General features: G+C 38.4%; 1 protein-coding gene across 1 annotated transcript in view; it reads right to left on the bottom strand.

Moving 5' to 3' along the window:
- begain (brain-enriched guanylate kinase-associated) overlaps positions 1–14178 on the bottom strand; it is a 153879-nt gene that overhangs the window by 66863 nt on the left and 72838 nt on the right. Inside the window, exons 2-5 of the mRNA XM_074661084.1 lie at positions 7638–7786; positions 5246–5304; positions 1329–1428; positions 1000–1092 (exon numbers count right to left, since the gene is read on the bottom strand). Coding sequence (XP_074517185.1) covers positions 1000–1002 — 3 coding nt within the window. The 5' untranslated portion in view covers positions 1003–1092; positions 1329–1428; positions 5246–5304; positions 7638–7786. The remainder of the gene's footprint in view (positions 1–999; positions 1093–1328; positions 1429–5245; positions 5305–7637; positions 7787–14178) is intronic.

The raw sequence follows: 14178 nt of genomic DNA, 5'->3' as shown, positions 1-14178 counted from the left end.
CTGCTGCATAATGAGACTTTTAAACTCGTTGTCCAAAAACTACACTGTTGCACTGGGTGACATGTTCCCTCATTACCGTCAACATGGGCACTGGGATTTATTTTATTCAACAATATCCTGGTGCTGTAAATACTCATCAGTGCATCAAATGTACATTAATCTGCTTTTTGTTTTCTAAAAACTAGCATTTTGGGAAATTACAATAGCAGGGCAGTTGAGCATAACAATGTGCATTTTGCAATAAAAGCAACACATTTGGCACAGATGTAGGTCTATATGTTATGAAAAGATAAAGATATTGGGTAACTACAAATTTGGCCCGTGAGGGACGCGGAAGCAATTTTTAAACCGCAAAATAGGCGCTTAATATTCCTAAATGTTGCACTGATTTTATGACTCTTGATGATTTCCAAGGCGTGTTCAAGCTGATAAGATCAGATGTCAGAAGATCACAAACATATTTGTTTTACCTCTTTGTTTTTAAGGGTGCTCTTTAAAAGCTTTTAACCTGAGAAAAACAAATAAAAGGAGCATGGTCACTTCAGGGTCAAACATCACTCCCTACACCTATATAACGGCAAGATCTTCATCTTTCCATCGGTGCATTTATCTTTTCATTAGCAGTGAATTTGACAGAGATATTGCTGGATACATTTCTGGGTCGCCAGTAACCTCTAATCACAGTTAAAGCGATACTGGGATTAGAGTAGGAAACATTACACAAACAAACCATAGCGTTGTTTAGACTGGTGCAAAAGCTCATTCCACTAATAATAATAAGTTATTTATGCTGTGTAAGTAGTATACATTGTTATTTCACTGGTATGTCATGTAGAAAACTAACACAGGTGTTTAATCCATATTAAACACAGTAAAGTGACAATGATGGTGTTTTGAAGAGTAAATAAGCCATCTGAAGTTAGAGATACTTCCGTGTATCAGTCAGGTTTCCACTAATATCCCTTGTAATGGATTTAAAATGATGCTGTCATTACTCACCATTAACCACCAGTGGATCAAACTGTATGTCTCTCAGTTTCTCCAGATGGCCCACGAATGAATAAACATCCGAGTCGACAGTGTTGTGTTGTGCTGTGTAGGTATAAACAGTGGTTTTATAAAGCAGGAAGAACTGGGATGCTTTTATAAACACAGCACAGATGGAGAGAACACTCAAACATGAATACAAATATTCCCTACTGCTAGATGGTTCTTTTCATTTTACAGGTGGCAATCATTTGCATATCATTATTTCCACAGGTACATTGGTATTCTTACCTCATATCTTGTTTTAAAAAAAACTGAACGAAGTGCAGGAACTTAATCACCTCCTTGCTGGAGTGTGCGGGGCTGTAACCGAGTCTCATCTTGCTTTGGCTTCAGAGGATTTCTCTCAGCAGTGACCTTCATCTCCACAGTCGGTGCAACCTGCATAGATCAAGTCAAATCATTAACTCGTACGCATAGAGACATTTTGGCTTTTTAATTGTCTCGATCATTTTGGCTGTGTTTATGATGATGGCATAAATTTTGGCAAGGGTGTGAGTCTTTTTTTTTTTTTAATTTTGGAAGTTCAACCACAGCTCCTATAATAAAACCACATTTGTTTAGCCCAAGGCCATTACAGCAAAAAATCACACAATCTATTATATCATGTATTCAGTCTAGAGCCCTGGCTTCAAATTTATAGTTTTTACTATTTTCCACAGGATTGAGCCATTTTCTCACGTTTGCCGTAAGAGGCAAATACATGCTATTTTCTTGGTTCCCACTGGAGTTATTGCCGCTGTATTATGGAGCACTGCAGTGTTTGATGCAATGCATCAGAATCAATGTTGTTCCTAATGATTGACATATCTCAGACTTTGAATAAAGAAATGTCCCTAGCATTTAGTATACAGAAAATATACACCGATCAGCTATAACATTAAGACAACTGACAAGTGAAGTGAATAACATTGATTATCTCGTTACAATGGCATCTGGCAGTGGGCGGGATATATTAAACAGCAAGGGAAAATTTTGAACTTTGAACTTTGTGTTGGAAGCAGAAGAAAATGGGCAAGCGTAAGGAAGCGTAAGGATGTGAGCGACTTTGACACGGGCCAAATTGTGATGGCTAGACGACTGGGTCAGAGCATCTCCAAAACTGCAGCTCTTGCTCCCGGTCTGTAGTGGTCAGGACCTACCAAAAGTGGTCCAAGGAAAGAAAACCGGTGAACAGGCGACAGGGTCAGACCCGAGGCTCACTGATACACGTAGGGAGCGAAGGCTGGCCTGTGTTATCCGATCCAATAGAAGAGCTACTGGAGCTCAAATTGCTGAAAAAGTTAATGCTGAACACAGTGCATCGCAGTTTGTTGCGTATGGGGCTGCGTAGCCGCAGACCGGTCAGGGTGCCCATGCTGTCCTAATGTTATGGCTGATCGGTGTATATAGATATTTTTTTCATAAAAAACAACAATGGTATCATGTAAACAAATAGGCATTTAAAGGGTTAAAGTTCTGAAGATTAATTAATAGTTGGTAGTGATGATCTGGACTGATGTTGATTAAAAATTTAACTTAGTGAAAGTGGAAAATAATATGAATATGTAGTATTTTTTACAGCAGTTTTAGGAAGGGGGCATTTTTGTCCTCTAAGGTAACAAGTGGGAGTTATTTTTATCTGATACTGCACAAAAAATTAAAATGCATCAATGATAATAATCATTGACATTTCCCAGATCGAAAATAATTAAATTTTTATGCGTTTTTTTTTTTTTCCAGTAAAAACAACAGTGGCATTATGTAAACAAACTGGAATTTAAAGGGTTAAAATTATATGGTCAGGACTGAAGTTGGTTAAAAGATTTAACTTTGTAAAAGTGGAAAATAATAATTTTGATGCAGACATTTTTGTCCTCTTAAGACATCAGAGCAACATTTTTTTAAAGGGATATTTAAATATCCAGATTTAATCTCAAATCTACATACTGCATTTTTTGCTGATGCTACTATCTACAAGAGTTAGTTTTTCAAGCATATAAAAAGAGAAGAAGGAGAAAACAGATGGACACAATGAGTAGGCGAGTGGAGGTTGCAGTTACACAGAGAGAGAGAGAGAAACAGAGGGATCTAGTAGCTTTATGGTTTTATTGATGTATGTTTGCTCAAATAAAATTGGGATATCAATGCAACTCTCAGTTACCATGGCTACAGCAGAGCCTCTCGGTGCATATATAGTATGTCGACTGGTGTGCAGCCACAGAGGGACCAATTATTTCTTTCTGACTAAGGAAGTATTCACCTTATCCTCTCTGTACATACATGGATACATCTTAAGTGAAGTCCAGAAATTGTAATTGTGCCGATTATGAGAACACCTCTGGAATGAGAATGATGAGGAGAATACACGGAGGATAATATTCGAGGTGAAAGGTCTCAGATAATCTTCTTGTGAATGAACAGTGTGTGGGTATTATCCTTTAAAGTGGGGGTTTGATATGTGAAAAAGTAATTATCAGTTCAGAATGATTTCCATTTACAGAGAATCTTTGAATACAACTGCAACTGGTGTATATAACAGTCATTACTTACATTACGTAATTTACTGAGGATCAGGGATATGGAACGCTCTGCCGTCTCATATTTTTAAAGTTGGCACAAAAGCCATTAAAAGTTTGTTTCTATCTCCCCAATGTTTTCCTTCTGGATTATCTCTGTAAAATTGCTTAATAATTATGAGTTTTCATTTACAATAATAATTATTTCTCTCTCTTTACCATCCTTTTTAATATTTTATTCTCCTTTAATAATTGATTAGGGTATGCACTGGAGAGTGCCCTGATTAGGCCCCTCTGAGGGCTTTCTGCACCTCTCCATCACATTTGTTGTTGTTAATGTAATATCAACTTGTACCTATTTTATATGTGTAAACAAATAAAATCTAATCTAAATCTAAAATCAAATTAAATACACTTTTGTCTCCCATTCTAGTGTTTTTTAAAATGTATTTTTTACTGGTAAACCACGATCTGACAAGTAATGATACGGGGGTGACATTTTTCATATACTGTACTATCCTACAGTATATATCAGATTAAATATTGTTAGGTAGGTGCATGTTATGAGCATTGGATAATAAGGTAGAAAAGTAGTTTCTTCTTTAACGCGCATGTGCTTCTGAATTACAGCATGATAATTACCAGAAATTGTAAGTGTGTACTTGTGAAAATGCAAAATAGCTAAGCTTGAATCAAATCAAAAGGATCAAATCATAGCCTTCGTCACAGAGACCAGAAATATCATTGTAGAAGGAAGAAATGGTTTCACGCTGATACATTATGAGCTTTTGTCCGTGAAAATAAAAGTGTGAAAATGGCCTCTCAAAGAAATATTACTTTAAATGTTCTCTGTTCCTAATATAATGAAGTAAAACAAATGCATGGCTGTACATTAATAAGATCATGTTATACATCAACATCATTACCTACCACAACAACATGATACCTATTAAATAAACCCCCTCATTAAACACTGGGGGGGCTGCAACGTGACACCGAGCAAATAGAAACATTCGCAGGGAGACGTCGGTTTAATTATCTCGATGGGCATTTTTATGGAAATGACGTGTCGTAATTTGACAGCTGTACTATAAAAAGCCGTTGAAACATGAGACTAATTTAGAGGAGCAGCTCCTTGCAGTGCTTGTGCCGTGAATCGTGGATGTTTGTACCTCTTAAAAACTGACAAAGCTCTGCTGGAATATCTGCTGGACTGTAAATGTGTAATACAGCTTTAGGTTATGCTGAGTCAGTCCTTCTAAATCAAGGACCCTCAGCTGTACACTTTTCCCGCACTCTCTGTATGGTGATGAGAGCTTAAACTTGTTGATTCATGATTTATGTAACTGTTATAAATGTACGTGGGAGCTGCTAATATAAGAGGACTCTGCCTGTAAAAAACAAGACAGACAAAAACATAGAATCTAATTCCAACTAAACTAAGAGCTTGCACTAACATGTATGTATCAATATGCTGATGTTTAGTGGGTATAACGTTTACCATGTTCTCCATCTTAGCTTAGCAAGTTAGGATGCTAACATTTGCAGCTGAGGCTGATGGAAATGACATTAGTTTTGCAAGTACCTGCATGTCAAAAAAAAAGTTGGACAAATTAGACCTGACGGCGGCACAAGAGGAAACGTCAGGGAATCACCAAAGTTATTACAATTTATCCTGAAGGCAACATGAATGTTTATACCAAATTTCATGGCAACCCATCCAATAGTTGTCAGGATATTTCAGTCTGGACTGACTGATCTGTAGGCAAAAAAAAAAGCCCAAAATAGATCAGCACAACCCAAAAATCAAACATCTAAATGCTAAAATAACAAATATCTAAATGATTACTAAAAGTTTCATTAATAACCTGTCACCTTGCACAATAGATAAGCCCTGCGCTGACTTCTAGAGGTCCCTCCTGCTTTTGACAACTTGATATTTAATGGGCGGTGATGCTATTAAATTGAAGGCAAACACTCGCAGGCTTTGCCCTCTAACAAGGCTCGGTAGGTGAAGTCGGATAACTGCATCTCCCTGCTGTGAAACTGTCAGCGAAGATTTGGGACGTGTAACTGATCCACATCAGAGGATTAAAAAGGTGGGCAACCCCACACAGGAGCCCATCTGACTGTGGACCATGAAAGCTGCTGGCTGAATTGAGAGTTTTAATGGTTGAGCGTTGATAGGAGGGTGGGCAGGTTCACCTGGCTGGGCCGCGGTCAAGACCAGCTGGAAGCTAGATGGGGGGCTGCCATCCTTCCCTTCAGATCCCTCCTTCCTTGCCTTCTTTTCAACAGCAGGAGCTCAAGTAGAGGCTCAAGAAATATATGGTACTGTATAGACACTCTGTGAACACCCAGAAAATCCTCCTTACGGTTATACCGGAGGGCGTCTGGAGGGCCAGTTGTGTCAGACAAAGACTGGGGCACATGACACGGCTCGTGGCAGTAGTGCAAATCCCCTGCTGATACTGAGGTCTATGCTGTCACTTGTGTCAATAGAGACACACTGAACAGAGTTGCTATCACTGACAGGCCTGATGAGAGAAATATCTGACTAAAATGTTAAAGTATCATCTTCCACTCGGCCGTCAGGGTCGAGATTTCCAACTTCAAAGCTAGCTTGCAGAACCAGGAATGAGCTGCTGAATCGGTGGGATTTCCCTCTGCAGATCATCAATCTTCCCTCTCAACTCTTGATGAAATAAAGGATGCAAGAAAGAACTCTAACCTTCCCTTGAAAGAGCTTTGGGCACACCACCACTGCACATATTGAGACTTTGATGGATCAGAGAGCAGAGGCTGCTCCGGGCGGTAAGGTCCTTTGCAGAGGCAATTGGTCCTTCACAGAGAGCCAGGATGTGGCAGCCTGATGTCAGTATTCTCCTAGGTTAGGCTATGACTTTCCAACTGTAATACAGAGGCACATGATGCTGGCCTGGTAAAGAAGTGATCCGTCTATTAGAGGGACATGCGGGCTGGGCTCAGGAGAGCTGCCCCCAAACTGGAGTGGATGTCATCCCACAGTTGTTAGTATTTCTCTCCACTCTCTCTGTGTTTATGGTGCTGATGAATGTCAAACTGTGGACTGACATTGTCATTCATCCCTGTCTCCTGCTGTTGGTGATGACAGATTTGATATGCCAAAGTCGGTGTTTAGTATTTATGAGGAGTTGTATGGGAACAGTTTCTTTACATTGTTTCTCAATTGTTTACACCCGTTTTCTGAAAGCATACCTCATATTCTCAGAACAGACAGATCCCAAAACACACACACAAAAGGCAAAACTCCACAAATATCCTGCAAGATGAAAGTCTGCCTTCAAAACAATGTTATGACTTCTCAAAATAGTATTTTGTGTTCAAATGACACACACACACACACACACACACCATCATGTGAATAGACATTTCTAAGAACCAACTGAACACTGATGTGCCCGATGTAAAACACTATGAAAGGAAAATACTGGTATGAATTAGTTATCAGGAGACTTCTGCCTTCTGTTACACTACCTACGTATATACATACTGGGGGGAAAAAAGTTCGGAAACTTGTGTTTGGTGGATTATTTCTCTGTTGTTACAATGCTAATTGGCATTGTATTTTACATCGTTGGAAAGCCTGTTTATTTACCCTCACAATGATGTCAAACTTGTAAGGATCATGCATTTGTGGGATGAGCAGCACAGCTGATTGTGTGGGTAGCGCCCAAGAAAAAATTGCCAAAATAAACAGGCTTTCCAACGATGTAAAATACAATGCCAATTAGCATTGTAACAACAGAGAAATAATCCACCAAATACAAGTTTCCGAACTTTTTTTCCCCAGTTTAGATAGATAGATAGATCTATATTATCATGTCTTCATACTCATGTAGCACTGTGTACTTAACAACTTGTGAATTTACAATGAACTAAAATCTTTCATGATATATGGGTTTTGACTCAGAAGCGAATGACACGCAGCGAATAAGGCTTAAAGAGAACACCTTTTTTTGCAATACAGGAAAAATAAACATGTAAACCCAGTTCAGTTCTTTTCAGTTCTCCTCAGTTCAGGAGTGTGGTGTGTGTGAATATTGTCGTTACCACCCAGGTAGTGTGTTAGTTGAGATCATGTGCTTACGGTATCTGTTCTGAAGTTGAAGGTTGTTGTCACTCCAAAGTAGGCTGGATACTGTTCCTGCGCCCCCTGGATGGATCCTGGCTCGCCAAAACTGGATCATCTCTTCTTAAACCTGCACACAGATAATTTTGTTACCATTAGTAACCATATTTATCTTACTCTTTTTCAGTATAAGTGACTTGAATCAACACTGCTTAAAAACACAGGACACAGAAAAAACAATTCATATACACCCATATTATTTTAAATACATTTATATCTCACATTTCACTGTCTATCTTCGGTGAACACACTAACCACAGTTAAACCAGTTTCTCACTAAAATATCAGAAGCAGTGTTGTCAGACTGGGCTGGTTTCCGCCCAATTGGGCTACTTTTCATGAAGCTGGGTGGGGGAAAATAGCGATGGGCTGGTAGATGAAATTTGGGCTGCTTTTGTCAACATTTGGCAGGGTTTTGAAAAAATTATGAAAACAATATTACCAAACAAGCTGTCAAAAACACAGATACAAAATTAATTTAATTTGAGAAATATTTAATAGACATGAGTTGTATTCAATCGTCGTTAGGGATCATCATTGGCATTGACATGGCAATTTGTATGTTTGGTAGTCTGATTGCACTCTTTGTGGGTTGCATAGTCATTTTAACTAACATTTAATCTTTGGTTATTTGAGGCAGTGATGTATACTGCATGCAACAGTACTTTGTAAGGGCAGCTGCAGTATGTACTAAAAGTAAAAAGAAAAAGTATGTGATTTGGAACATAGCCCAAGGCTTTCCCTGCTCTTCCAATCCGCCTCTAACTCCTCACCTGTGGCCTTTTCATTTCTAAAGCTCTGATTGCTAATGGAATAATTGTGCAACATGTTTTTGCCCTTGTGAGGAGTCAGAGAGGATAGTACAAAATGAAAGTTTCGCATTTTGTTCAACAAGAACACAAAAGATTAACCTTGAGTGTAGTGTTTTGAAAAAAAGTGTGGTTTAGAACTGCAGTCTGAGTGTAAAGCAGTAAATGTGCTTGTATTTTAGCAGAATTGGTTCAGTGGGTTGGTACATGAGTTCTAGGTTGTGGTCATTGTGTTTCAAGTACCAGTGTTACTGTGAGCCCTCCACTCATGGGACTTAATAGCCTGATTATTCGAGGATGCCTGCAAATTCCCAATCCACAACTATGAACAGATAAACCTAAAGAGCCCCACTACAAGGCTTGAAGCCAGTGTGAAATAAAAAAGAGCTATTATTGTAGCCCACTTTCACGACACTGAGACAGGAGGATCTTCTGTGACGAATGAAGACGTATATCTCACATCGCTCCCCCTGGATTACAAGTCTCATGAATTGTGCAGAGCTGCCGCTGCAGAGCGGTGATGTTGTGACATTGAATCTCACAAACACAACAGCAGCAGTGAAGCTTAAAAGCATATATCAGCGGCTGCATCTGGATACAATCTAATGCATGCGTTTCAAAGCTTCTTTTGCATCACTTACTTTCCTATTTGAAATGTGTTGAGCAAACCTGCTTTGAGTCTTTGATTGTGGCTACACTTTCACCGATGGCTCACATCAAACAAGCCTGATGGTGAGGCAAATTCACAAGTTTTTAACAGGGTGTAACTTTCGCTGATAATCTGTCGACTGATGAGTCATTTCTCCATCTTTCCCTGCGAAATGTAAATGCTCGGTACAAAATTACCTGTGACCACTCATGAATCATGCTGGATTCTTTCTCCACGACCAAGAGGAGGACACGCTAATCAGATGTCTCATTTTCCTGAAGGCTTACACCTAATTAGATATCTTATTGCCGTTTCTTTTCTTTTCTCCGTTACACCCACATGATTAAAGAATAAGCAGTTGATTGCCTGAACACAGTCTTGTAAACGATGGAGAAAAGCAGCAAGCATATAGAGTACTTAATACTGTATATATTGTGTTTAGGGCTGTCAATCGATTCAAACATTTAATCTTGATTAATCGCAAATTAATCGCACATTTTTTATCTGTTAAAAAATGTACCTTAAAGGGAGATTTGTCAAGTATTTAATATTCTTATCAACATGGGAGTGGGCAAATATGCTAGCTTTATGCAAATGTATTTATATATTTAATATATACTGTATATCTCAAATCATAACATGGCAAACCAAAGCCCAACAGGCAACAACAGCTGTCAGTGTGTCAGTGTGCTGACTTGACTATGACTTGCCCCAAATGCATGTGATTATCATAAAGTGTGCATGTCTGTAAAGGGGAGACTCGTGGGTACCCATAGAACCCATTTTCATCCACACATCTTGAGGGCAAAGGTCAAGGGACCCCTTTGAAAATGGCCATGACAGTTTTTCCTTGCCAAAATTTAGCGCAAGTTTGGAGCGTTAATTACCCTCCTTTGCGACAAAGCTAATATGACACGATTGGTACCAACGGATTCCTTAGGTTTTGTAGTTTCATAGCAGTTCACTCTAGCTTTAAAACTGGGCCCGCTACAACCTCCAAAAGATTGATTGCGTTGAAGAAATTTGTGGCATTAAAACAAATTTGCGTTAACGCGTTATTATCATGTTAACTTTGACAGCCCTACTTGTGTTATATTTTGTCTGTTGAGTTGACGGCTGAATTTATCGTTTTGGAAAGCAAGAAGTTTGTTGGGTGGCATCTTTGCCCTGAGGCAACAGAGTTTTTATATAGGCAAGCTGTAATGAGCAAAACCTCTCACCCACAAGAAAACACTCCATGACATGTCGTCACACTGTAGCACTAACAAAGAGGTGACTTGCAGTGTGTGTAAGATTTTTCTTTTATGAGCAGGCTTTAATAATCAAAATTTTTATTTAAAGGTCCAGTGTGTAGGATCTGGCGGTATCTAGCGGTGAGGTTGCAGATTACAAACAACTGAAGCCTGAAGCCAACTGAAGTTGTTGTAAGAGTAGCATAGGTCATTTGGAGCAGAGCCAGTGCATAGAGTGTGTCTGTACGTGGGAAGTGACAGGCGAAGAAAGATTTAGGGAGTGGCAGCGACAGCAACGAGTAACGTTATCGTCTCGTTTTGTCCATTCTGGGCTATTGTAGTAGAAACATGGCGTGCAACATGGCAGGCTCCGTGAAGAAGGGACACACTCCATATGTAGATATAAACGGCTCATTCTAAGGTAACGAAAACACAACTATTCTTATTTTCTGGTGATTATACGCTAGAGAAAAAACATAGTTATTAATATTATATTGCATTTCTGCCAATAGATCCCCCTAATTGTTACACACTGGTCCTTTAAGAGAAGTCACACAGGTGTGAGACACCCCCCCCCCAAAAAAAAACATTTAACTTTGACACATTTTCCTCTCACACAGGTGCCATTCAAAACCTGCACACTTATCTCTCCGACTGTATACAGTTATTGGAGTTGACGAGGTGTTATAAAGCTGCTGTTTCTAAGCAACAGGCTGATTGCAACTTTACAGGGATTATAATTAAGTTACATGTCACTCAAACCAGTCTTTTCATTCTAGTCATAACACGTCGGCATGACAAAGGAAAATGACACGCTCAGTAAAGATCATTATCATTTTCTATTTTGGCGTGGAGCTCTGTGTCTTTCATCTTCAGTTGGCATATAGAGACAATCACATCACATTAATCACATAGTGAAGTATATGATTATAAGATAAGGCAGTATGGGGGTTCAGTGTGTTGCTGCTGTGATGGAGTTGGTGTTCTTGTTGTCATGCTAGGATTTATTCAAGTAAAGGATTTAGAGATTATTAAACATCAGCATTAACTTCTATTGCTACACGAGTTTATTCTGAAAATGTATGTTTAAATATGCAAATGAGGTATTATCTTATCAAATATGTGCTAATCTGCATACATTTCCAGAGCAGAAATCCAGAAACACTGGATAAAGCCACGTTCAAAATGATTGTTTCATTTTGTTGACATATTAGAGTCCAAGGTTTTTACAGAGGGAATTTTAGATATCTCTTTTTTATCACTCCATAAATCAGAAAACACTGTCAACATCCATGTTTTTAGGAATAAAATGTTCTATAAATCAGGGTATGAAAGATATATGAACAAATCTCTCTGTAAAAACCTTCAAAATATAGATATGAATGAAACTGGAATGTTTGGTGAATGTAATTGCTGCTGAAGTGGAGATTTCTGGGTAAGAGCGTGAGAGGAATAACCTTTAAAGATATGTATCGTAAAATTCCATACATTTTGCAAGACAGATGAATAGGGTAAAAAATTGACTAATAGATATCACCGTGAAACTTCCCCAGTTGATTACTTACATTAAGACAATTATTTTTTGTATTACAAGTAGGGCTGTCAAAGTTAACGCGATAATAAGGTGTTAACGCAGTTTTAGGTTGTATCAGGCTCAGTTTTAAAGCTGGAGTGAGGATACTTACATCATATGAACCTAGAAACATAAGGAATCCATTGGTACCAATCATGTCATACTAGCTTGTCACGGAGGAGGTTAAATAACGCTCCAAATTTACGCTAAATTTTGGCGAGGAAAAACTGTCATGGCCATTTTCAAAGGGGTCCATTGACCTCTGCTCTGACCTCTGTTTTGTGTTGTTAATTGATTTCCAATAATAAATATATACATACATTTGCATAAAGCAAGCATATTTGCCCACTCCCATGTTGATAAGAGTATTAAATACCTGACAAATCTCCATTTACGGTACATTTTGAACAGTTAAAAATGTGTAATTAATTTGCGATTAATCACGATTAACTATGGACAATCATGCAATTAATCCCAATTGAATATTTTAATCAATTGACAGCCCTAATTACAAGTTTTCTGAAATGTAATGTTTAAATATGCAAATGAGGTATTATCTAATGCCATCTTTTGGTAAATTTAGGCGACATCTAGAGACGCAAATAGACAAAGTGTGATAAAATAAACACCTAAATGTGTATTACACTAGTCTGAAAGAAGACGTGTTATGGAAGCAAACTAGCACAAAATTGTCCAGCGCATGAAAAAATATTCTTGCCTGGGGTGTCTCGCCTTGACAACAAACAAGGCGATGTGTTTTCCATGCCTCATCTCTTGACACGAATTTGTTAAAAATACAACAGTGTCTGTGATTCCTCTGCATTGCCGTGCCAGCGCTGAGGAAACATTCAAAGGCCACTCAGTGGGACGCATTGCCAAAGATGCACCGCTCGCTGTGAGGAAAACATGATTACATTCGGAAACAAAAACCAACAAGCTCAGATCGTGCACCTGATGGATGCCTGTGTGAGAGCCGATACTGTTCCTTCGTAACCAATAAACCGTAAACCGTGCTGGAGGATCTGCTATAATGAGGGTGAAATGAGCAGAACATGTGGGTTTGCAAAATTGAAGGCTTGCCTTTCGAAATGAGACGTCTGTCATTTGGAAATATATGACATCTTCACTGCCAGAATGACATAAACATAAAACCCAGTATGAATCACTATCAACATTATGAGTCATCTTTGAGACATACAGCATATATATTTATTCCTTTTGGAGGATTGGATCCATGAAAAGTGAAGAGGATATATGCCATTTTGGAAAGAAAATATTCACATCAAACAATAAGAAGCATCAAAAGAGACAAAAGCTCAATACAACTCTGAAGACTGGGTATGATTGCGTTAAACATCCTCAACATCAAACTCTATGTGGACTTGTTCAATACAACTACCCTCCATTAGGTTTCCAAGTTCAAAGTGATTAAATAAAAAAGCCTTTAATTTAACGTTAAATTAAAGTTTCCAATAGTAAATTAATAATATATATTTTTTTTTTATTAAAATTACTTTAAATGGAGACGTTCTTTCTTTTTCTGGAAATCAACAACTGCTTTCAAACTAACTAACATAACAGAACATTGTCTCTATTTTTTCCCTTTTGGTCACAACGGTTGTTACATAGACACGTACAGTTCCTTTTAGGCTCTAATGTTTCAATGGTTCTAACTGTGGTGGATGTTAATTATGCCTTTGTGATATTGCCCTGCTTCACTGAATGCTTTGACTGACTTACAAAGAACTACATTTAGCAGTTTAGCGGCATAATATAATGACAGGAAGTAAGTCAGAATTTGGATTCGCACTACATTACTCTGACATTTATAATTGTTGTCAATGAGAGCAACAACAATTATAATATTGTTTTTGATTCCAGCTTCTCATTTGTGAGGATTTGTTGTTTTTCCTCTGTTTTATTTCATTGTAAATTGAATATCTTTGGGTTTTGGACTGTTGATCAGACAAGACGAGACATTTGGAAGATGTGACCTTGGACTGAGAAACTGGGATGGACATTTTTTTTCACTTTTTTCTTATCACCGTAAGTGGATCGACAACCAAAACTCTTGGACTGGAGAAAGTGGAGCAACATCCTCACCGCGCCAAGCAACATACCTTCACCAAATGGTACATGTCGTCTGGCACAACTCACCGCCTCTGGAAACTACCTAGAAACTTTTAATCTAACCGTTGT

The sequence above is a fragment of the Sebastes fasciatus genome, chromosome 15 (assembly GCF_043250625.1).
Source record: "Sebastes fasciatus isolate fSebFas1 chromosome 15, fSebFas1.pri, whole genome shotgun sequence".
NCBI lineage: Eukaryota > Metazoa > Chordata > Actinopteri > Perciformes > Sebastidae > Sebastes > Sebastes fasciatus.
This window is presented reverse-complemented; position numbering and strand designations above follow the sequence as displayed.